This window comes from Perissodus microlepis, chromosome 13, assembly GCF_051167445.1.
Source record: "Perissodus microlepis isolate ML-2025 ecotype Zambia chromosome 13, ASM5116744v1, whole genome shotgun sequence".
Classification (NCBI taxonomy): domain Eukaryota; kingdom Metazoa; phylum Chordata; class Actinopteri; order Cichliformes; family Cichlidae; genus Perissodus; species Perissodus microlepis.
In genome coordinates this window covers 17,074,134-17,097,560 of record NC_140473.1, presented here as the reverse complement: position 1 = coordinate 17,097,560, position 23,427 = coordinate 17,074,134, and the positions used below count along the sequence as shown (strand labels likewise).

At 43.9% G+C, this 23,427-nt stretch overlaps 1 protein-coding gene across 6 annotated transcripts in view; it reads right to left on the bottom strand.

The window, feature by feature from the left end:
- zmiz1a (zinc finger, MIZ-type containing 1a) overlaps nucleotides 1-23,427 on the bottom strand; it is a 107,449-nt gene that overhangs the window by 31,861 nt on the left and 52,161 nt on the right. For all 6 annotated transcript variants that reach the window (XM_084949337.1, XM_084949338.1, XM_084949333.1 and 3 more), the window contains one exon: nucleotides 1,977-2,087. In XM_084949337.1, coding sequence (XP_084805463.1) covers nucleotides 1,977-2,045 — 69 coding nt within the window. In that variant the 5' untranslated portion in view covers nucleotides 2,046-2,087. The remainder of the gene's footprint in view (nucleotides 1-1,976; nucleotides 2,088-23,427) is intronic.

The following is a 23,427-nucleotide window of genomic DNA, read 5'->3' as shown; positions in this document are numbered from 1 at the left end:
CGAGATTGAGCCCACTTGAAAGCATTTATTATTCTCATCTAGAGCTGAAGCATTATGTTTTGTGTGCTGTTGGAAAGAAGGTAGAACTATTGTCTTTAGGGGGCAGCAGAGGTGAGCATTTCTGAAAGGGCAGCTTTCTGGCAATGTGTGACAAAAGGGACTCCTCGTTGCAAATGCGACGTGTCAAGCCGGTGCCCGCCCACTGAGAAAATCTCTGAGAGCGTCCAACGATATCATGGGCTTCAAGAGAGGCCTTGAGTGACTCATCTTTTGTGATGTGAAGATTAGGCATTATAGAGTTAGTTGTAGACTCTCACAGGAGTCTGACTGATGACGAAGAAAAGCAGAAAGAGTGAGAGAAAGTGAGAGATGCTCTCGTCGAGGTTCAGTGGGAGGGAGGAGAAGAGCCTGCTCTAGATGAGTGATATAATCTGGCATTATTGCTGCTTGATGGGAGGCGTATCAACCTCCAGCGCGAGAGGAATCAGAACTAGCACAGCAGGGGCTGTCTGTCTAGATCTGAACTCACAGCTCCTCCTGCCGCAGCGCTTGCCACCAACTCTGCCTGACAACCTCGACTCTGGTGTGAGGGGGAGGACAGCGGAGTGAAACAGCTCAGCTGAGTTTCAGGAGGAGGATGGGGCCTGAGCTGTTCTTGTTGTTGTTTAGGGTTGGATGAGGACAAGAACTGGGAAGCGGGGGAGAGAGAAGAGCAGCCGCAGCAGTGATGGGGCTTTAGCACACCAAGAGACAGACGTCTGACAGACTGTCCTCAGCGAGATGACGGACCGGCGTGCTCCTCTTTTTAGGCCAGCAGTGGTTCAGGCTGTTCAGTGCTTACCTGGCTGCATGAAAAAAACACGACACAGAAAAGGGCATAACAGCTTGCTCTGTGCCAGCGGCTTTCCCCAAACCAAAACAACAGCCTGCTAGCAGAGCTACCACAAGCTCAGCGCTCAATGACTAGCTCAGAGCCTTTGAAGTCAGGTTTACTACAAGCTCCATTACAGCAAAAGCTGAGGAGTACATAAAACAAACTACAATTAGTGCGTTTATTAAGCCAGACGTGTTAAATCCGCCAATTACAGGCTTATCGGTGACGCCAAGGAAAGTAAGCGAGGGGGATTTTAGACGTGAGCAGTGTCAGTTACTTCAAATTGTATTCACTTGAAATGAGCTGACGTTTCAAAAAACAGAGCCTTTCCAAGATTTGGTGTCGTGCAAAAGAGCCGAGGCGATCTGAGCCTGTTCAGATGGAGGTTATTATGAAAGGTGCGCAGGAGTTTAGGAGGGAACGCGGGAATAAGGGGGTGGAGGTGGGAGGTTCAACAATGGATAAAGAGAAATTGCAAAAAATCACAAGCTAAGAAGCTCCATCATTCACTGAGTCACTCTAAGGCATGGTGTCATATGGATGTTTTCAGATATAAAGCATCACACCCACGTAGCATAAATGAATATGCCCACAGCCAGCCAGCTAGCCAACCAGTCTATGAGCTCTTGTAGACGATTAATCACAGGCAGAGGCGGTAGCCCTGGGTTATGTCTGTCTGTATATATGTGTGTCTATGAGGAGTCTCCTGAAAGCTGACAGTCAAAGAAGTATTTAAGCAAAACCACAACAAGGGTAGGCAAACGTCAAGAGTCAGGAACGTGAAGTAAGGGAACACAGGACCAGGAGAAGAAGGGAGGGGGGCTGTTATGTTGCTAGTCGCTTTGAAGTCTGTTCCTGTGTTAGCTGCCAGATTTGCCTCCCCCTCTCTCTCTCGCTCTATGACCCTGTGCAACTTGATCTGTGTGACTGGAGCTAATGGCCAGAAAAACTGATGCCCAAATAAGGTGCTGAGGGGAGAAAGTAATGCAGGAAGGATGAGGAAATGTACATTCTTCTGTCTTTGCCTCTAAAAACTGTGTCTGCAAAGGAGTAAAACAAGGAGGAGGAGAGGGGGCTTCTACACACTGCTCTGCATACACACCTGTTTGATGCACTGCAGCCTGTCATTGGTCTGCTGGATGTGCCGGTCCATTGATGGTAACGTGTTCATCTTGACGTCTCTATCGGGACTCCATTAAAGAGCTCTTTTACTCTGTAAAAGAAGAGGATGGGGAGAAGTACAACTGTTACAACAGGTTTCTGTCAGGTCCCCCAGTGCGTGCAGAGTTTGCAGGCTGTAAATTTCAAACAGTAGCTCAAGAAATGTTTCAAACTGAGAAGCCAGCTTGTTTACGCGCTGACTCACTGAAGGGTTTGATCAGCCTCGAGTGCATATTTTTGGCAAATGCACGAAACTGAGATGTCCTGCAGCAGCAGCATTAATGACAAACGGAAACACGATGAAACCGAAAGGAAACTTTTGCAGCTTTTTTGCTAACTATGTGAGAAAAGTCTCACACTGCAAAAGAGAAAAGACAGCTGTTAGCAACCCTCAGAGCTGAAGTTATCATTGTGCCGTGGACAAACAAATCAAACAGAAGATAAGGTTCTTCTTTTTCTCTTTCTTTGCAACAACATGAACAATTGCCACCGTGCGTTCACTTTTCTGAGCATCTCAGAGAAATATGCTGAGATTTGGATTAATGGGTATCGTGCTGATTTGCCAGCGAAGCCCCCGTCCCTCACCATCCCTCTGTGTTTATCTCTATCAGTATTGGTCCGCCTCACATTCCTCCACACAAAAGGCCAACAGAGAAACCACAGGTGGGGGTGGAAAGCTGCTCAGCACTGATAAAGGGTCCCCCAAGATCCCCTGCTGCGAGAAACAGAGCGAAAGAACAAACACGATCGAAACACAGTGCTCAGCCTGAGAGTTTTCATCTGTAGCGCTCAGTCTTGTGCACCTATCTTAGAAAGCGCACAGCAATATGCACACACTCTCTCTTTTACACACGTGCGCGCGCACACACTCTCGCACTTAAGAGCATGTAAACACAAAAGCTTGAATTCTTCACTTTGATTAAACGTAAAGGTAAAACTTCAAAGCAACACTTTAAGAATAAGACTGTATTACTAATCCTCCGAGCTTAAGCATTACCAGATTAGAGTTACACAGAGTGCACTTACAAAGTCTTGAACATCACCAATACACTGCTGGAGCAAATGTTGTGAAATGCCCGGCAGGGCACGGTGTGGGTGCTGACTGTCCTGAGGAAACTGCTAAATGCGTACAGTGCGAGCCACAAAGTCACTCTGACTGTGCAAAACTCGACCCCTAACTTTGTGTGGCCTAATTCTGCCATGCTGCTGTGCCTCCCAGCGTCCAGCAGATGTCTCCCTCTCCTGCTGCTAACCAGCATGTCTCTTTTTATACACTACACCTGGAGCAAGTGGTCCAGAGAGGCCTCCTTTAAGCCCTGACAAGTGCTACAAATCCCCCTTCAGCAAGCAGGCAGCTCCACAGACCGCTAACAGGGCACGCTTCAGCCCAGCGCTGGCCGTCTGACCTTGTGGCTATTGATTAACTGTTTCTCCTCCAGCTCCCCTTCCTGCTGTCCCAACACATCAAGACCAGAAAGAAAAGAGGAGGGCCGGGGGCTTTGGGGTGGAGATAGCTACATATTTTAACCATCTTTCCCTCCTTCCCTCTGTTGCACTTTCACAAGGTCCAACACACACACACACACACACCCCTCCCCTCCCCATCAACATACAGCTCTTTTGTTAGTCGATGAAAAGATGGGCCCTGAGATTCTGAAAGGAAAATGAGGTGGAAATGTGACTGGTTGGCCAGGCTGCGCTCAGTCAGCGGCATTGTAACTGAGACTAGAAGCCAATTCACCTGACTGACCGACCGTCCGGGCTGTCAGACCACCCAGCAGCACACGCCCGTGTAATGTGTTGCGTAACAGATGATGCTCCATTGTAGACGGAGCAGAACATCTCCCAGTTGCCCCACATCCTCACCCCTCCTCCTGTACTTTCAAAACGAAACACGCTAATCTGTTATCTGATCACTGGGAGGGGAAGCTAAATGTTTTACCGCAAAATGTTGAAATCTCTGCTCTCAGTTTTCCACAGATTCACTGATTAGGCTGGAAAAAAAAACCTTATGTGTGTGTCTTAGTGTAGCAGTTGACTTTTTTCCCCCTCCTTTCCAGAGTTATATTTTTCTGTTTTTGAGCAACTTCCATCATTGTTTGAGCATGCACAAGCCACAGACAGACCTGCTTAATCTTTATTGTCTTCCCAACATCTTAATCAGCAACAGTCAGCACTGCTTACCCGAGGTGCAAAGGAAAGCATTACACATCCAATTATAATGTGCATATTACGACCTCTCTAAAAAAAAGCAGTGGGAGGATGCTGCTATGAATCAGTGCAGAGTAAGAGCAAAATATAAGCAGTGCTAACATCCAAGGAAGCTTGTGTTCTTTTTTTTTGTTGTTTCCCTCCTTCTCTTTCTGTTTCTGAGCGAAAACGAGCTGGGAGAAACGGGGCAAGAAATAAGCAATCCTAAACAAAAGCGCAGTGATATGAAAGGCCCTGAAGAATGGCAGGAAGAGGGCAAGAAGGGCTAGGCTCGGTAGAGAGAAGAGACAGAGAGAACAAAAAAAAGAGAGTGTTGAAATGATCTCTTCATTATCAACAGCAGCAGCACGCACGTGTACAGACACAGCGTACGATCGCTCATAGCGCGAGTGATTTCTCATTTCAGACAAATGACTGCCACCTTTGTCGAGTGCAGCGAGCTTTGTGAATGTGATCGGTCGTTACACGGAGGCAGCTGTGCAGGAGCTTGTGACACATCGCAGTGCTGTGCATTGCGTGGGAGTACATTAGGAGCAGGGTTGGATGATGTGGTTGCAATCAGCGCCTTGATAGGTCAATCACAGTATTCTCCAAAATCAATGCGCAAGCAGTGAGATGCTAATGAATGCAAAATTACCTGCGCAGACATCAGCTGACGTTACAAACTAAAACTGTAGAAGCTGTGTGCTGTGCACTGATGAAAGAACGGGCCCCTTTGCTCCCTCGAGGGCCAATCTGACACTCACTTAAATAATCTGTTCACACACACTTAAAAAACAACTAAACGTGTTAAAAGCACATTTAAATATGTTATAGGTTCATAGCGTGCCAGTAATACATAATAATAGGTCCAAAATTAGCTTTAACTTAGCTCTGTGGTCACAGAGCATTACTCATAATCCCATGTGACTTTTTGATGACTTGCTCATCATCTTTACAAAGGCTGCATTGTTTCTGTCAGTCACTGCAGGTCGGCAGTGGGGTCCTTACAATTCGCTTTTGTACTTTAGACAAAAGGATGTAAATGAGATGACGAATGAAAAGATTCATGTGCAAAATAAACTCCTTGTGGGAGTATAGCAGGACCTTATAATTTATTTTATTAGTTCTTAATTATAGCCTGTTGATAAATAATAGTGATGTAAAATTATCTGCCTTATTGAGAACCCAAACTTCTGCAGCTACGCAAGCTGTAAGTGCAACATGCTGTCGCCGCTTCCTTGAAATTTCTTTAACGGTTTTTAAAGTTGAAGTCGGAAAAGGTTTCACGGTGCCTCGGGACGGGTCTATTTCAAAATAATGAAGGGCTTTTACATAACCACGTGGAAAATTATATACTGCTTTAATGCTGAATCTATGCTGTAGGTGAAGTGCAGAGGGGAGTTCTGAACAATGACAAAAAAAGAGCAATCTGATGAAGTCTGACCAGTGATCAACTTCATTTTGAAAAGGAGAACTCAGTTCTCTGGACTCAGCGGGGGATCTTCACTCCTCCTCTTCATCTTCAGTCATATGGCCACAGATTTTCTTTTCGCTCTCCTCTCCTACAGCCCCCCAAGACATCATTAGAGCCACCCAGCATGCGAGTCCCTTACACCACCTTCCATTTTCCATTCTATCATTTTCTTCTCCCCATCCCTCATATCTCAACCCTCCTGCCACTCTTCTTTCCTCCCTCACTTCCTCCCTCCTCCTTCCCGGGGCCCCGTGTGGGAGCTGCCATAACAGGAGGTGGAATGGATTCATTTGCTCTAATGTGGTTTGGGCTGCAGCGTGGCACGGCACAGAGCGACACTTTATCCCAGTGCACCGAGCTTCTCTCCCTCTCTTTCTCTCCCTGTGTGCAGTTCATGTGTTTTCAAACAGGCCAATCAACACCACTCAGCTGTGATGGCCTCTCTTTACCTCTCCCTCCCACAATCTCTGCTCTCAGTATGTCTGTAAAAAAGCCACCAGCCATTCCTCTCTCTCTCACACATACACGTTATTATCTTTAGTGGCAAACTCACAATGCCATACAGTAGCTATTTTCTTTATATTCTCCAGTCCACTCCATTTTGTCGTCAGCTTTCTTCATTTTTTTTCTTTACAAACCTCCTTGCATCTTCATATCTTTGTTTTTCTGCCTTGTTTCTGTCTATTTTGTTGACTCCCTGCTAATCCTCTCCTCTGCTAATCTCTACCCTTCTCCTTTTCCCTCTCAGCAAAGCCAACTATTAGTCATATCGCTCCCTCTGGGCTTTATAAAACTCAAACCCTCTACACCATCACAACCACCAGCCTCTATAAAAATGTGAAACGACTTGTCCCAGGGGTGGAAAAAATAAACTCTAAATGTTGCTGTTTGTTTATCTTCTGTTTTAATGTGACAACCACAGGAGCACCGGGCAGCTATGTGACACCCAACACTGCAATGCAAACAGCTGTGATGTGGGGATATGCGAGCGGCTCTGCTGCCGTCTATAAATATGGAGCTTCTGTTGTGGAATATTACAGGTATGCACCACCAGATACCCCCGGGAACAGACGATTATTTCACCACTCTATATGTAAGTTCAAAAAAGGAGCACCATGTGCTAAGTGAACGGAGAACTGAATCCTATAATCTTTTAAGTTAATTTTAATTAACACAGTCATGGTGATGACAGCTGCTACAATTAGTTACCTTTTAAATTCATTTTTAGATTAGATTTATTTTTCTGTTTATAAGGTGAAAAATAACTTTTCATGAGTTGCAGTACTGTGCAAAGGTCTCAAGCCATTTATATATTGATTGGAAAATAGGAAATAGGCACAGCAGTTTATTGAAACACTGGCAAACATACACAGAGATTGAATTTGTACACTTCTAACAGGCAGCAGGCTTGAAAGTCAATATTTGTTATGATCACCTTTATCCTTGAACACAACCTGAACTCTTTTAGGTACGATTTCACTCCATAAGACTTTTCTCTCTGCTTCCTGCTTATGAATGACAGCCATCCTTCCACTGAGACAATTTCTGATGAGGCTTCTGTGAACAGTAGATTAATCAACTCAAGGACCAGATGATCTCAGGTCCTGTGTCAAGTCTTTGCTGGATTTCTATTACTTAACAACATGACTTTAAGGTACTTTTTTTTAGACCTGCCACTTCTTCTTTTCTCCTCTATTTGTCTAGTTTCCTCAATTTTGTTAAATGCAGAGATATGCCAAGTTTTGAGAATCACCAAAAATACTGTATTTGGTGTTTTTTTTGTAACAAAATGCCTAAAGATACAATTTAATTTTTTTCTCATAAGCTGTGTCTTATATTTAGCCACAACACTGGTTCACCCCTTGAGTTGGGTGCTGTTCTTATGGTTGAATGATTCATCGGTCAGTGTTAAGTGACAGAAAACATGACTCTAAAAACGGTCAGGTACAAGGACCAGCAAATGACCAAAGAAAAACTTTGGAAGACCTTCAGAAAGCCTGGAGGTTCGATACTGTCTTTAAAAAAATCACAAAAAATTACTTCTCGAAAGCCAAAAAAACCACACCTAAGGGGTGTCTCAAGACCTCTGCACAGCACAAAGCACTAAAGCAGTGTCGACAGGTGGTTAAACTTATGATTATTTCAGCTCTACCAGGACAAGTTTAGAAATATAAGTAACACAAAGCCAGTAGTGAGATAATTCTACAAAGCTTTGCTATCTTTAATGTTTTACCACTTTCAGAACCAACTAGGAAAACAAAATATTTAATGAAATGTTCTGTATTAACAATGGGTCAAATATAGTTTTGTCTGTGAAAGATATTCCCCGCTGAGAGAAATTCATGGATAATTATCCACTGACTTTGTAGTTCCATTCAGCTTTGTGGAGCTTGTGAGCTTCTTAGCTCTCTAACGTTTCAGCCACATCAGAAATCTATTTTCAGGGGAAAAGTTCTGATAAATTCTCTATGCATCACCTATAAACAAAGAGAAACCTGGAGAGGAGAGTTTCGAGGCTCCTTGGGGAGTTAGTATGCAACAAAATGGCCAAAGACATTTATTTGCACATGCTCTCTGTGTGCTGCATGTGCAAATAAAAGTATGTTTTGTCATACTTGCGCTTTGACAGCATTACAGTGGACAAATCCTGGGTTGCAAGTTGAGCTCTACCACCTGATAACTATAAAGCTAAATGCTCAATTACACCTAATCCCATATTTTAACATAATAGCACAACATTTTGTCTCATTATTATCCGGGTCCAGCTGGGTTTACATTTGTATTGTCTATACTGGAATAATAAGGAAAGGCCATTTATCTAACCATGAGATACAAAAATCAGGTCATCCATGAGCAGAACAGAGCTTTGAGCATCACATGATGAATGAATGAACTCCTTATTCCATACAATGTTCCAGTTCCAGTTCCTGAGGACTAAAAATACCAACTGGGGGAGATTGTATGTCCTGGCTGCCACATATGATTTTCCACTGTCACCAAAGGCGAGATTCTATCACTAGAGATGCAAAAGAGACGAAGCAAGTGAGCATATGTGTGTGTGTGTGTATGTGTGTGTGTGTAACATTATGACAGTGTGTGTAGCCTTCAGGACTTCAGAGGCGAGTCTGAAGTTTATTAAGTGGGATAATGGAAGTTTAGTATGTTTTTAGGAATGTGTGAGAGGAGAGGAGAGGAGAGGAGAGTGATTGACAGTGCAGTCTGACAGGCTTGTGTAAAGCTAACCTTATGGGCCTGACTCCAGCAGAGCTGTTAGCTCACACACCGCCCCCTGTGGCTGCTGAATGGGTAAACTGACAAATTCCATGTCCAGCACTGGCAAACTGCTGACCCAAATGCAATTAAACAACATCCACCAGGGTGAGTGTAACACATCAGTGTACGGTAGCATATGAATGCGCATGTGATATGTCTGTGTGAGGAGAGAGTGATGAAGTGTGTGCAGGAAGGAGAAACAGAGAGACAGGGGCAGAGGGTGAGACTTACAAAGAGTGAGTGTGATTCAATCTGCTCACTAAGCCATGAAATGGTATTGGTGTCATTAGGGAGAGCAAAAATATATCTGTGCCAGCCTGCCCTCCACTCCCCTTGTCTCAGACACTCCAAATGCACAATCTTACAAAAAAAAGCTCGCAGTCCAACCTCTTTGCACATAGTGGAACAAAATGTCCCACTGTGCTCCAGCTTCTGCTGAACATCCTTTATTTATCCCTGTGGGCAAAGCCTTTAAACCATAAGTAATATTTTTTAAATCTCCGGAAGTTAAACTATAAACATGTGGACTAACCTTTGCATGTAATTTTACATTCTAACCCATACCCACGTTGCCTTTGTATTTATTCATTTATTTTAAACACAATATGATGCTATTTTGACAAAAGAGTAATGCTAGGTCTGGCTAGCTAGCTGGCTAGGTGTGTTAGCCCTGTGCTAAGACTGGCAACCTATTCCAGGGGTAACCCCTCCCACCTATAACTAGCATATGCTCCAGCCCGACAACAACTCTGATTTTGATAAGTGGAAAAAAACAGAAAGCTCGATAATATTTTTATTAATATAATTTTAGCTAGTAAAAAAAAGGCTTAAAATTTTACTTACCAGAGTGTACTTAAAGCTTCTTTTACTAGCATATTGCCAAAGAAGACATAAGTCTTTATAGTCTTTATACAAACTGGGGTGTTATAGATAAAACATTACCTAGCTTTATGGGAGGGCGGTGGTTAACAAAATTGTGCATTTGTACAAAAAAAAAAGAATTCTAACACGGGAGCCCCCTTGCGGGCATTCAAGGAACTGTAGTTTTTGCCACCTTTACAAGAGCAAATTTTTTCAGCTCCAAAATAAAACCATAGTAATAACAGTACAGTACAGAGTACCAAGTACTCCCTTCCTCATTCAGTTACCACAAATCATTAACATTACTAATTACTAAAGGTCCTGTCTTCATCAAAAGCCTTTTTTAGGTAAAAAGGCTTTTTTTTTTTTATTTTGTGAAAATACCTAAAAAAAAAAAGAAAGAAAGAAAAGAAAAGAAAAAAGAAAAATTGGCAATTAATGGTCACTGAAGTTCACATGTCTTCATCAGATTACAGGTACTATAATTTATAATGACTTGTTCTTGGCATGTTACTGCTATCCAGCAATAAATAAACAGCTAAGATATTCTAATGTTAATCTAAAAAAGCTACAGAATCCTTATTGATTTTCTATGTCTATAGCCGAGCAGTGCCTGGAGTCGGCACAGAATAAAGGACTTGTTCAAGGACACTCAAACAAGACTTGATGTTTACCAGTACATGCACCAGGGCCTCCCATACGAGAACAGTGTGTATCAGAGATGCAACAAACCCAAACAAATCACTTTTTCAAGCTCTGAGTGAAATCCTTTGACAGAGGATTTTTACAGAGACCGCTAAATAACCTTAGAGATAGCGAGACCTGCCTACACGGGTAGATGGGAGAGCGCATTCATCTTGTTCTTTGAGAGTTTGCTCACTGCCGTGCGAGAGCGAGAGGAGCAAACAACACAAAACATCTGCTCGCTGTGAAAATGAAACAGCCTAATGGTGTACACAGAGCACCAGTTTCATTCACTGAAGGGACAATCCACACAGGTATTATTTGGCACAGTGAGCGCAAAAAAAAAAACAGCGCTGAAAGGCTAATGTGCTTCACTGCAGCATTTACAAAACACTCTTTCGGAGCTACAAAGCACTCCAACCGGGGTGTGCGTGTGTTTATTTGTCATCTCAAGTCCATCACATCAGCTTATCTTCACGCATGCATGTGTGCGTAACATGTGGTGATGTGTGACATAGCGGGCACGCTCATAAGCAAACGCCACCAAACCTCGAGAGGCTTTAAATGTGTGTACACTTTTTCCAATGAAAGAATCATATTCTGCTGTGACTTCGCTTGTGACATTCAAGGTATATGTAGAAAGAGCTCAGGAGGACGCGACAAATGGATGGGAAGAGAGGGGGAGACGGAAAACACTCACACAACATATTACGTGGAGCGGGAGGCAGGGTGAGGCAAGCAGGGAGAGAAGGGGGGGGGCTTGAAGAGCAGCAGAGAGAGAGAGAGGGAGATGGCGAGAGGTCATCCTTGGGTAATTTGTTTTGGTCCTCTCAGAGCGCAGACACACAGGGAGCAGGTAAACCAATTACAGTGTGACATGAATCACTAAGACCTACAGGCAGCCACACAGCTGGCCAGCCAGAGCAGCCAAACAGTCGACCGAGAGCGCGCTTGTCTCTTTCTCTAAGTGCTGGTCAATCACAAGCTGCAGCCCTCGTCCCTCCCTTTGACCACGACTGCACATCTGGAGGGAACCGATGAGAGAAAAAGACAAACATAATTTCCCCCATGCGCTGAGAAATCCCGCGAAGCTCCCGGGACTCTATCGCCAATGGATCTGGATGCTTTTGTGAAGAAAAATACTTTACCCTAGCCACATGACTGACACCACCCCCCCAAAAACGCAATGCATCACGGACAACAGCGGAGAGGCATTTACCAAAAGTGATGATGGCTTCATCTGTGATAAATAAATCTATCTGACAGTCCTTTGGTTTCTCAGTTCCGTCCCATTTTTGAACCGCAAACAATAACGATAATGATACTGCTCCTTTGAAGAGGTTGTATGTCAAATCCTAATGGATGTTAAAGCCAATCCAAATACCCCAGGGGGAAGCATTTACACGACAAAGGCTTAAGCTTTTACTTTAATTTTCTTAATCACCCGACGGCTGCCAAAATGATGTTGTGTCAGGCCTCAGTCATATCTACGCCAGTGGCTATAAAACAGAGGAGCAACTTGAATAAACAATCATCTAGGTCTCCTTCTCTAATCCTCGAGCTGATGCTAAACTGACAGTCGCATCAGGAAAAGCCACCCAGCATCAGAAAAGGGAAGAGAATGAAGTTGACAAGGAGAGGGATTGGACTGGATTAGATATCGCCTTGGCACTTGGTTTTATTTGATGTGGCCTTGGTGCATGTTGTAGATTCAGACGGGGTAAATATTTGATGAAGGGCGTTGGTGTTGGGCTTGCTGCTGCCAGGGGCTGTTCTCAGGGAGCAACTAATAAAGACGCCGGCGAGCAGGTTGTCGATCACCAGCAGGGGCGCCGGCTGAGCTGAAGTGGCAGAAGACTGCAACCTCAACCCGACGGTTACCCGCTCCTCGAATATGAGCCACCTTTTTTCTCTCGACTGTACATCGGCATGCGCTCCCATGCGCAGACACACACTGTGGCACGCACCAGCGGGGCTGTGGCGAGGTTTCCTAAGTTTTTAAATCTTACCATCTTGCTGCCCCCTTGAAACTAATAAGGGCCTCTGAGCTGCTCTCCCAGAGCCACTAACTGGCCATTTGCACTGTCTGGCTCCTCTCACAAACCCTCCCCTCCTTTCCTCGGTCTTCTCTCCATCACACCCGATGCTCTCTTTCCTCCTCTCTGTGTCTTTAACCCCACAATTTCCTATTTTCCTTCCCTCCATCTCTATTGTCTTCCTTTGATCTCCACCCTCTTCATCTCTCCTCTCTTCCCACCAAACCTCCTCCCCTCTCCTGACTCCTTGTTTCCTCCCCCCCTCCCTCCCTCCCTCCACCTCCTCCTCCTCTTTTTTCCTCTCTCTCTCTTTCTCCATTCCTCTGGCCCTAAAACCAGCCCCTCGGCCGCCCGCTTGCGCTCACTCAGATGGCTGTTACCATGACAACCCGGTTCTTTCAGCTCTCGCAAAATAATGAAGACAATGTGTTTTCCATTTAGATGAGTTTTCTGGTGCAGCGGGGAGATATGGAGTGTCCATCTTGCCTCCTCTTTCACTGCGGAGGAAATGTAATAAAAAAAAGAGGGTTTCTAACCTCTCTTTCTCTCTCTCTCTCTCCACGACACTCCCTTGTTCTGCTGCTACAGGCTTGTGCACAGGCAGGTTAGGGTGCTGGGAGCCAGATGGGTGTTAAAGCGATAATAGCAGCAAATGATTGGAACTGTGAAAAAGCGCATCATCTAATCCTCTACATGTTAAAAAAAGCTTTACAGGTTGTTATGGTATATTGCTGATTCTTTAAAAAAAAAAAGAAAAAAACTGCAATGAAGTCACAGGAGCTAACTTGTCAGTGACAGATTACAGAGTCCTGCTCCCTGTTGTCAAATCCAAGCTGTGACAATGACAAACTGTGAACATTTCAAGTTTTTTTTTTTTTTTAAGGAGTGGGGGGCTTAGCGATGATATTTTTTTTAAAGCACAATGCTCCAGTGCGGGAATAAATGCCATAAAATTGATGGAAAGAGCTTTCTTTCTTTCCTTTTCTCACTGGTGCAGATTTATTAACTTCACAGAGCACACAAGGGGAGCTGCAATCCAACAACTTGTTAGCGCTGAAAAGTAACATTTACGCTCCTTTAAGAGGTAATTCAGTTGGAGCATGCTGGCATTTTCACCCAGGGGTGCAACGTAAACAAAGCAAATCCTGGTTTGTTGATTTCTTTCTTTTTTCCTTGCAGTGCATTCTCTCTATTGCCAACTGTTTTGCAATAAATAAATAAAAAACATTGCATGAGTCCTGAAACCTCTATAACGCAATGTTTTGTCTCTCTAGCTCCTTGTTGTTTGTGTTTATAAACACTGTTTGGCCTTTGCAACGCCTGAAATATAACGGTCATAAATTACAAATCTGAAGCAGCTTATACGCATAGGTCGGGTTTCTGGTTCGCACGCTCCAGACACGTGAAGCCTTCTGCTCGAGAAAGACATATATGCGAGAAAGCGAAAAATGGGAGCAGTATATGTCTGTGTGTATGTCTGTGTGTTTACAGTGGAAATAGTGAGTCTGGGACATTTTCTTTGGGTCTCTTTTCCAGTGTTTATGGAGAGTGGTGAGCAACAACACTTCCTGAGAGGAAAGCCAGCTTTCCGAGTCCAAACCCTATTCCAAGCCGCGCAGACGGGGAACGCTCTGTCTCCAATTTATGTTTTCCACCCAGCGCCGTGTAAACACGAGCACAGAAGAACTGGTGTGCGTGTGCGTGTGCAGAAGGACGGGTAGGGGGGTGTTTCAGATAATCCACACTTGCAAAACAAAGGCAGGCGAGCAGACTAATCACAGACAAATGAGCCAAAACATCTCAGAACAAAGTGATAGCCCAGCAGCTCCCAGTGTTTACCAGCTCTAACAGGCCTCTCACATGAAGCTGTGACAAGAGCACGACACAACTCGGGTCAAGCTCCATCACAATCCAGCTCTCCCGACCTACTCATCTCTACCTGACCTGTCAACACAGTCGACAGAAGGATCCAAAAAAAGGAAAAAAAGAAAACGAAAACTCTGCTTCTCACTTGCCGTCTCTCTGCCGGCCGCCCTCTGCTCGTTCTTAATTACATCCAGATCAGACTATTAATGAAGTCAGTCTGATTTTAACAGCGTCTACGGGGAGCGAAGGAGGGGTTTCCTCATCCAGGGAGCATATCAAATAAAATCGGGCTCTTGGCCTTGACAGGTTTTGTCGCCAATTAAAATGGCACGCTACACCGAAGTAGGGGTTAGGGCTAACTAATAATTATTTTCACTGTCGATTTTCAGTTTTTTGTTTGTTTGTTTGTTTGTTTTAAATTAAAAGCCCCCTTTTAGCATGACTGGCACTCCCTCCATTTTCAAAGTTGCCTTCAGGCATTAAAAATCACAACGTCCCTCTGGCTCCCAGTACCTGGTTTTGGTGATGACATCTTCATAACGGCCTCTAAAAGCATGAAAAGTCTCGTCTAGAACCAGTGAATGTTAGAAATGTTTCTTTTTTTGTTGCTTGACAGATTACTTTAATGATTAATTGATTATCAAAACTGTTATTTCTTAATGTTCTGTCCTTTGAGGTGATTAATAGACTAATCATTTCAGCGCTAACGCTGTTTTCGGCACTCTGCGGGGCCGGCTAGCTTCCTTTACGGAGACGTATCAGCCATCAGCTCATCCGTTTGAAGTGCAGAGAAGGTTGTGACAACCTGCCATGTGTGTTGATGTATACATTTAAACAAACCGAAGCATCAGCTGCAGAAACTCCATCACATTGCCTTCTTTCTTCTCCTGCTGTGAAGTAAAACTAGCCGCGTTTGATCCTCAAAGAGTACACTGCCAGCCACGCACATACAAATGCACGAACAAATATGAGGCAGGGAAATTATACAATTCCATATGTATACAATAATGGCAGTCTTTTGATGAGCAGGCTGTCAGCATGGGGGCTTTAAAGTGCTCCAGTGATGCAGTTGCTTCCCACATGCGTTTGGATTTGATGTACAGCATGTGGCGGGAAACAGCCTCCGTGCCACAGGCGCTCTGATCTTCTTAAGGCACTCCTGTCAGAAAGCACGATGGCAACGACACGCGCCTTAACAGTCTCATCTACTGTGTATGTTTACACATGTGAGCCCGTGCACGTGTGTGTGTGCATGCATGCATGTGTGCCATCAGGTGTGTTCTGCGTTCGCTCAAATGTCTGCCTCTGTCTGTAATACCATTGTCCGCTGCCACCTGCAGCGCACACACACCAAATCCCGACAGATCAAAACGCCGCACTCCATCAAATCCAGTGAAAAGCCTGTTTACTGATGATCTGGTGTGAAGACAACAGGCAGCTGGAGTGGGAGATAGGAAGGGAGGAAAAGAGAGGAGAAGAGAGGGAAGGCGAGGTGAGGGGTGAGAGCGGTTGAGGCGGTGAAGCTATCAGGGAGTGGCCCACTGCAGGGGCCTTTTATTATGAGCCATTGTAAAGGAACTAGGTGGGATAATTGGTCTCCTATGCCCAATGTGAAGCATGCATTTTTAATGAGCACACACTGTTGCTCATTTAATATATAAGCAAGAGACAGATGACACAGAAATGCTATGAAATGTTGATGTTTATATGGAGTGTTTGCTCACGGGAGACAGAGATATTACACTTTTGCTCCGTTCAGTTTGTCGTGCCAGAAAGAAAGAAATACAGATACAGACTCCGCGGCACGCTTTTTGTGTTAGATATATGTTGGCATGTGATTTGCTGTGTCTCCTGTAGCACCACAGCAGTAATTAAAAATTTTTATTTCTTGTCCAAATCAATGTTCCTGAGAAAGATTCAATTAAAAATAGATCAATGAATATTATTTTTTGCTGTAAGCTTCAAGTTTTATTTTTTCCGCACATGAAGGCAAACTCAAAGGTCTGCTGTTCTTATTCCTGTTATTATAAGACAGACAGGATTATGGATTTGGTGACTGAATCTCATCAGTAACTAGTTGATCATCCCATTCAAACTCGCTGCCTGTAAGCCAGCAAATTAGATGCCCACTCTGCTCACCCAGGCGCTGCTGGAAAGTACAGTTAGGGAATAAAACACACACCAACACCAGCCAAGACTTCTGACCTGTCAAAGAACCTTGTAATGTTCGCACTGACCTCAAAGCAACAAAACAAGCAGTGCTTCGCTTTACAGCTGTGTCAGGCGGGCATTAGAGGGCTGCGCCAACCAGGAAGTTAAGAGCTTGGTGGCAGAGAGCAGAAGCACCCGAGTTTAAGTGAATTAAGAAAACTAAGTCGTGTTTAACCCCGGCACGAGTCCATCTCTCCTTGTTGGAGGGCACGCTGCCTGGGCTGCCACCTCATAATAGCATTAAACACATCCCAAATTGATGTTTGGGAGGGAGCATGCTGCAATGACTGTGAAAGGGCAGCAACCAGTAGAGGACTCCACTTGGACGTGGAACAAAAAAAGTTGTTAGGCACAGTGTGGGGGACTAAAGAGGGGCGGCAAGGAGAGGATAGAAGACAGAGAAGAGAGGCGGCAGGTGGAGAGGGGTTTGAAAAATGAAAGCAACCCCAACCCCACACTTCTTCGGGGACCCCACAGACCTCCCCCAGTATCCTGCTCTGAAGCCCTCCATGAGATCTCCGGTCTGGATCCATCCATCAACCCTGCTCCTACTCTGGATGCATGAAGCAGCCAGCCAAAACAGAAAACCCCCTCTGTAGTAACCCATATACTGTTTATACAGCCCCACCTGCTCTCCCAATCTTTTGTCCATTCTCTCCCCTGGGTCCACTAACAATGAATGCACATTACATCCAGTCTCAGAAACCTTTTAGGGCCGGGTGGAGTATCAGAGATAAGGATAATTTGATACTGTTTTATACAAGATATGGGAAATGACCATTTTTGTAACACCGAAAATGCTTTTTCATTTGAATATAAGCCTGGTTAGTGAGCTACATTTATAAATTGCATGGGTGTGACCCACTGATACGCAAGTCTGCTTATTAATGCTAAGTAATGGACTAATAAAATTACAGAATTTCATTCACTTTCTTAGATTCAATTCAAATCACAAGAGCAGCCTCAAAGCTCTTTATACTGTAAGGTGGAGACCCTAAAACAATACAGAGAAACCCCAATAATCGGACGACCTTCTATGAGCAAGCACTCGGTGACGGTGGGGAAAAAAACTCCCTTTTAACAGGAAGAAACCTCCTGCTGAAACATGCTGAAGGAAGGGCAGGCATCTGCCACGACCTGTTGGGAATAAGGGGAGGAAGACGGGACAAAAGACACACTAGGCTGCACCATGCAAGCCAGACATATTATTCCTGCATCCAAAAGCTCCAACATCACAAACACAATGGAGATATCTGGTTCAATGGGTGGAATTAGTGGAGGTGAAGTCTAGTAGACACCTGCCAGCTTTAGCTCCCTGTGTCAATACACCTCTATGCCAAAGCAGCCACACCCCTGACTTTAAAGCTTTAAAGCTACCCTGTCATACAGTTTTTAAAAAGGAGGAAACTATCCACAGAGGTTCACACTGTAAACATGCTTTTTAGTTCATTTGAAAGTAACACTCTGTGGGGACTGATTTGCTTTTAGAGTCAACCTCAAGTGGCCATTAAAGGAACTGCAGCCCTTAGAGATTTAGAGGTTGCAGCTTGGTTTTCTATTGGCCGTACCATTGTTAAATAGTGAGTGTGTGCACACACATGACCAGCTAGGTGTGTTTTCTCTAGCATGTGTTCTATATTGCCTACCTCTAGAAACCTAAATGGCCAACCACTTTGAATTGTCCTTTTCTGTGTTCTAGCTTTTTTTTTTGGCATTGCAGTGAAGTCTATAGTTGGAGTGGATAGGACCTATGTGCTCAACACATACAGTGTGTCAGTGCACATTTCTGTTTATACTGTATGCTGTCAGTGTGGTTAAACAAGGGATCTAGTCATCAGGTCATGGCCATTCTCTTTGATGCCAGTACAAAAGCTCCAAAGCGGATGTGAGCTAGCCTGCACCTCCACCACCAAACACCCCGCCCCCCCAACAGCCCAACGGCCAATCCTCTCCTCTGACTGAGCAACTACCACACACACACACACACACACACACACACACACACACACACACACAAAGAGAGACGCAGAGAGCTGAGCATAAGCATCTGGATCACACAAATGAATTCTATTTTCTGACGGTAGACAGACGGACCCGCTGGACAACCGCCACTAATCTGCTACCTCCCCTCCTACTCTTCCTCCTCCTCCTCTCACCAGCACCACCACCTATAATCCCTGACAGGGAGACAGGGAGTGAGAAAGAAAGTGTTTAGGACAGTGAGTGAGAGAAACAGAGAATTAGAGGGAAGCACATTTGCACAATGAAAATAGGCTTGATCTTATCCCCGTGCCTGAACTGAAATGGACTGACTGCTCGCTAAATAAACACTTGTTGGCCACTTTGCTAATGCTACTCAACACAATGGAAGACAGATGATGTTTCATTCACACTCTTGGCTGCTTTGTTTGATTTGCTGGCAGAGCACAGTTTATATAGTAGCAAAAATAATAAACTTTGGAGTCCCGTGAAAGCAGCGGCGGTGTAGGTCTCACTCAAGTCTTGTTAGGTGACTGAAGACTCAGCGGCAAACACGCTCAGGACGAGAAAACACACAGCGAGAGCCATATTTCTTCCAATTACGTGTAACTGACTTGTAATTTTGCCCAATCTCCTGTGGGTTTGTATGTGACCCCGCTGCAGTATTGAAAAATGAAGCAGACATAAAGATGAGGTGTATGAGTGTCTGTCTTGTGTGCTACAATATGTGCTTTGTATTCATTGCAGATAACAGGAGGCCATTGGAGGGGAGAAAACAGCAGCCATTGATTTTGTGTGCTGGGCAGGCATTTCTCCATTCCAGAGTCTGGTCGATACATTCACCAAGAGCAGGGAGCACAGGAGTGGTTATACACCACTCTGGACACTGCATTTGCACGCACGCACACACACAAAGACACGTTTGTATTGGCAGTCACCAGCAAATGGACACAAGGCCCATCAGCCAATCAAAGCTTTCTTATTACCCGCCAGCGCATTCACAAACAGATACATGCACGAACAGAGGCAACAAATACTACCGCTTACAGAGCGAAAGGAACAAATGCATTCAACGAGGCGATTTCTTTACCACGAGCAGCCCATGAGAGGGTGGGGGTGTATTTCAGCATTAAACCCTTTATCATGTACCCGGCAAATCAAACATTGATTTCCTTGAGCCACTGTGCCGAGGGCAATAAGGATCTCCTTCATCAACCGAGGCAGCATGGGCCACACACACAACACAGCAAGCACACAAGCACACAAACAGCAGGCACTAAATGAATATTAGGTGGAGGAGTAATAGCTCCAATCGGAATAGGAAAAACACAGGCTATTCTGTGTGAACCGCCTGTTTTGGAGCCAGAGGGGAACGCCGGTCAGCTTTGATCAAAGACACGCAGCTTCAGCTGGACAAGTGGCCATTAGGGGGTCACAGTGACAAATATGACAGTTCAACTCATGCTAATGTCTAATGAAACCCTTCCAAAAAAAAAGCTTTTACTAGAATAGCTTCACTTGAGTTTTTTTTCTAGTGCATTTCTGCACAAGATCTGCCATTTGGATCTATCAAGGCTTTACAGTCTGAAATCAAATACTTACTCATCTGCAGAGTACAAAGTTCACCAAACTCACTGGCCTCTGCATACTTTTCATAAAGTGCTTGTTGCTTTTTGAATACCACCTGTTCATAAATACATGTTTGCGAGAGCTTTGACCATTAACACCTCTAAAATTGATGAGATAACCTTTTTTTTATCATTATGTGCGCAGCTTTTATTTAAGCAAAGCACAGCATTGTGGCTGAAGAAGAATTTCACACCTCAGTGCTCAAAGTGAAAAGTAAAGAGACTGAACACCCTGACCCAAGAATATTAGAAAACATTGCTGTCAACATGTCAGCACAGAAAGTTACCTTGACAGAAGTAAAGAAATTGGTTTGACATTAAGTTAGATGTGGTAAAATGTCTTTCTGCAGCAAAGTGATCCATGGTGTTGAAGGCCAGGAGGAAGTGGAGGGAGGGAGGAAAGAGTAAAACCAGCAAACATCCATTACAGGTAGTGCGATGCTATCGAGTGTAAAACGGGAACGCTGCATGAAGACGACTGAGAAAGTTTTCTTCGCAAGCACTGAACTGTATAAGCTGCTTTCCCAAAATATGCCAATAAAATCTGGAGGTTATTGGGATTCCCTCATTGAAGTGGAAAGCCATAGTGCACAAAACAGTTTTTGCCTGTTTGATTGCTTCTTGATTTGGGGAACATTAAATGTCAACCTGCACTCAGTCATTCACTCCGAGATGCCAAAACACACCATGGGAATAAATCTCTGTCTGACACGCAAAATAATCTTTCACAAAAGGTTGAATTGTCTTTGCTTATAAACTCACCGGCCACTTCATTAGGTATATCTGCTCAACTGCATACTAATTGGTCTGATAAGAAGGTAACGGTAACTCAAATGACCTTTAACAGCCAAGCTATGCAGAAGAGCATTTCAGGAGCACAAGACCACACTGAGCGCCACTCCTGTCTGTTAAGAAAAGGAAACCGAGGCTACAATTCACACAATTTCTGCCTTGTATCAACAACAGAGTAATGATGTCAGGGTGTATTTTCTTGGTACACTTCAGGCCTCTTAGTACCAGCTGAGCATCGTTTAAACACCATGTTGCTGACCCTTGATCACAGTGTACCATCTTCTGATGGCTACTTCCCTTAGGATAACGCACCATGTCACTAAGCTCAAGTCATCTTAAACTGTTTCTTGAACATGACAGTGAGTTCACTGTATTCAAATTGCTTCCAGAGTCACCAGATCTCAATGCAAAACAGACCTTGCTGGCATTTCTTTTACCCTGTCTTAGTTTTTTCTTTGCTGTGTTTCCTTCTTGCTTTATGCCTGAATTATACTTCAGTGGGAAATCTACACTGTAACTCATGATGTAACCGGAAACCCCTTTTAACTGTACGCCAAACTTCCATGAAAAATTTAACTACACGTCGGGTCAACGCAGTCCGCAACAACTGGATGGTACATAAGGTTGCGGTGAGGGGTTTCCGGTTATTTCATAAATTGATCTGTAAATTCCCTGCAGAAACATAAATCAGGTTTTAGTCACGTGTAGGTAAATACAAAGAAACCAGGACTATGTGAAACCATGACTACATATCTTTTCCACCTTGTCCTGGGACAACAAACAGAATGACGATCCATGGAAAAATAAATTGGGATATGTTCCTTTTTCGTGAGTCTCCCACAGTTTGAGAATTCCTTCTTTAAACGTTGAGATGTACCGGCACTGCTGCCTATCAATAACGTGTTTGCACAACGTGTAAAGACACGTTTTTTGATGTTAGAGCATCAAGCTGAAAAAGTCGCGATCTGACTCAAACTGCACCGTGCGCATGAGGTCACTTTCCAAAAAGCTTGCTCTTGTGAAATTAAACAGTTGTGACATTTTAAGCTGTTAGCTGAGAGCCAGTCAGAGACGGGGGATGACGAACAGGCACACACAGAGGAACGCAGAAACATATGCATGTAAAAGATACATGCACAGGGAAGCAAAATGGAAAAACAGGCTCAGGAAATTGGCCAGTTCCTGTATAGGAGAGGGACTGAAAAAAAGGTGGGGGTCGAATGGAAAAAAAACAAGTGGGAGTGAGAAAGACTGACAGAGAAAGACATACTCTGTGCCTTATGTAACTTTAGTGTCACTGTCCTTTTGTTTTTCCGACACACCGACATGTCACTGTCAAGATTTTCCCTTTAACTATTACAGCCACTTAGAGAGTGTCTATGGGCTAAAATTTACCACAAGTGTTGTCGTTTGTGAGAATGCTAAAACACATAAAGTCGAATAATAATACTGTATGCCATATATATAGTATATAGTAAGAACACAATAATTACAAGTTTACTTTGCTGACATTTTTAATGGAAAACAAGAATAAAGTTACTAAAATGTTTGCGGTAATGAATTAAAAATGTACAATTAAACAGATTACTTACAGCTAAAACAATTAATTGATTAACCAACCCACAAAATAATAATACTAATAATAATAAACATTTTCATTTTTTTACTCTGGATGTAAATACCAAAATCCCTCTAGGTTCTGGAAAACTTCAGTATTTTTTATGACAATCTGGAAGCAAAACAATCAGTTGTTATAATAAAAGTTATTTGTCAGGTTCAGTATAAGTTAATTTCTTAAATATAAGCATAAGGTTGGTGTATGGACCGTTTCACTAAGGATATCCAGTTTTCGCATGTTTAGATGCAAAGGTATTTCTGTACAAATGTACAAACGCTTCATTTTCACTGTACCAACAATATAAAAAACATAAATAAACCCTTTTCTACCTATAATCTGTCTTTCGCATGTTATATATGTGTGTGTCTCAGGAAACGTAGCCTAGCCCTCTGTAACCCTCAGCAGAGTAAACTTTAACCTCTCAGACACACAGAGCAGAACAGATGACCCCCGCTGAAATCTGAGCTGCTGGGTTTCCTCTGTAAAGTGAAACTAGACAGACACCTGACCCCGACTGACATGTGACACACACACACACACACACACACTACACAATCAGAAACACCTGTTCAGACATGCACTAAAGCACACATGGGACACAAACATGACCACATCCACATTAAGGGAATTTTCACTGAAGCACAGAACCCACACTCAAGTGAGCCCTGTGTGCTGTTATCCTTGGACACACAAGCAGAGCTCGCCCTAAAACAACCGTGACAGTGTCTGCTGTATCTGCAGGACAGGCAAAGTGTGAATGTGTGTCTGGAGAGTTA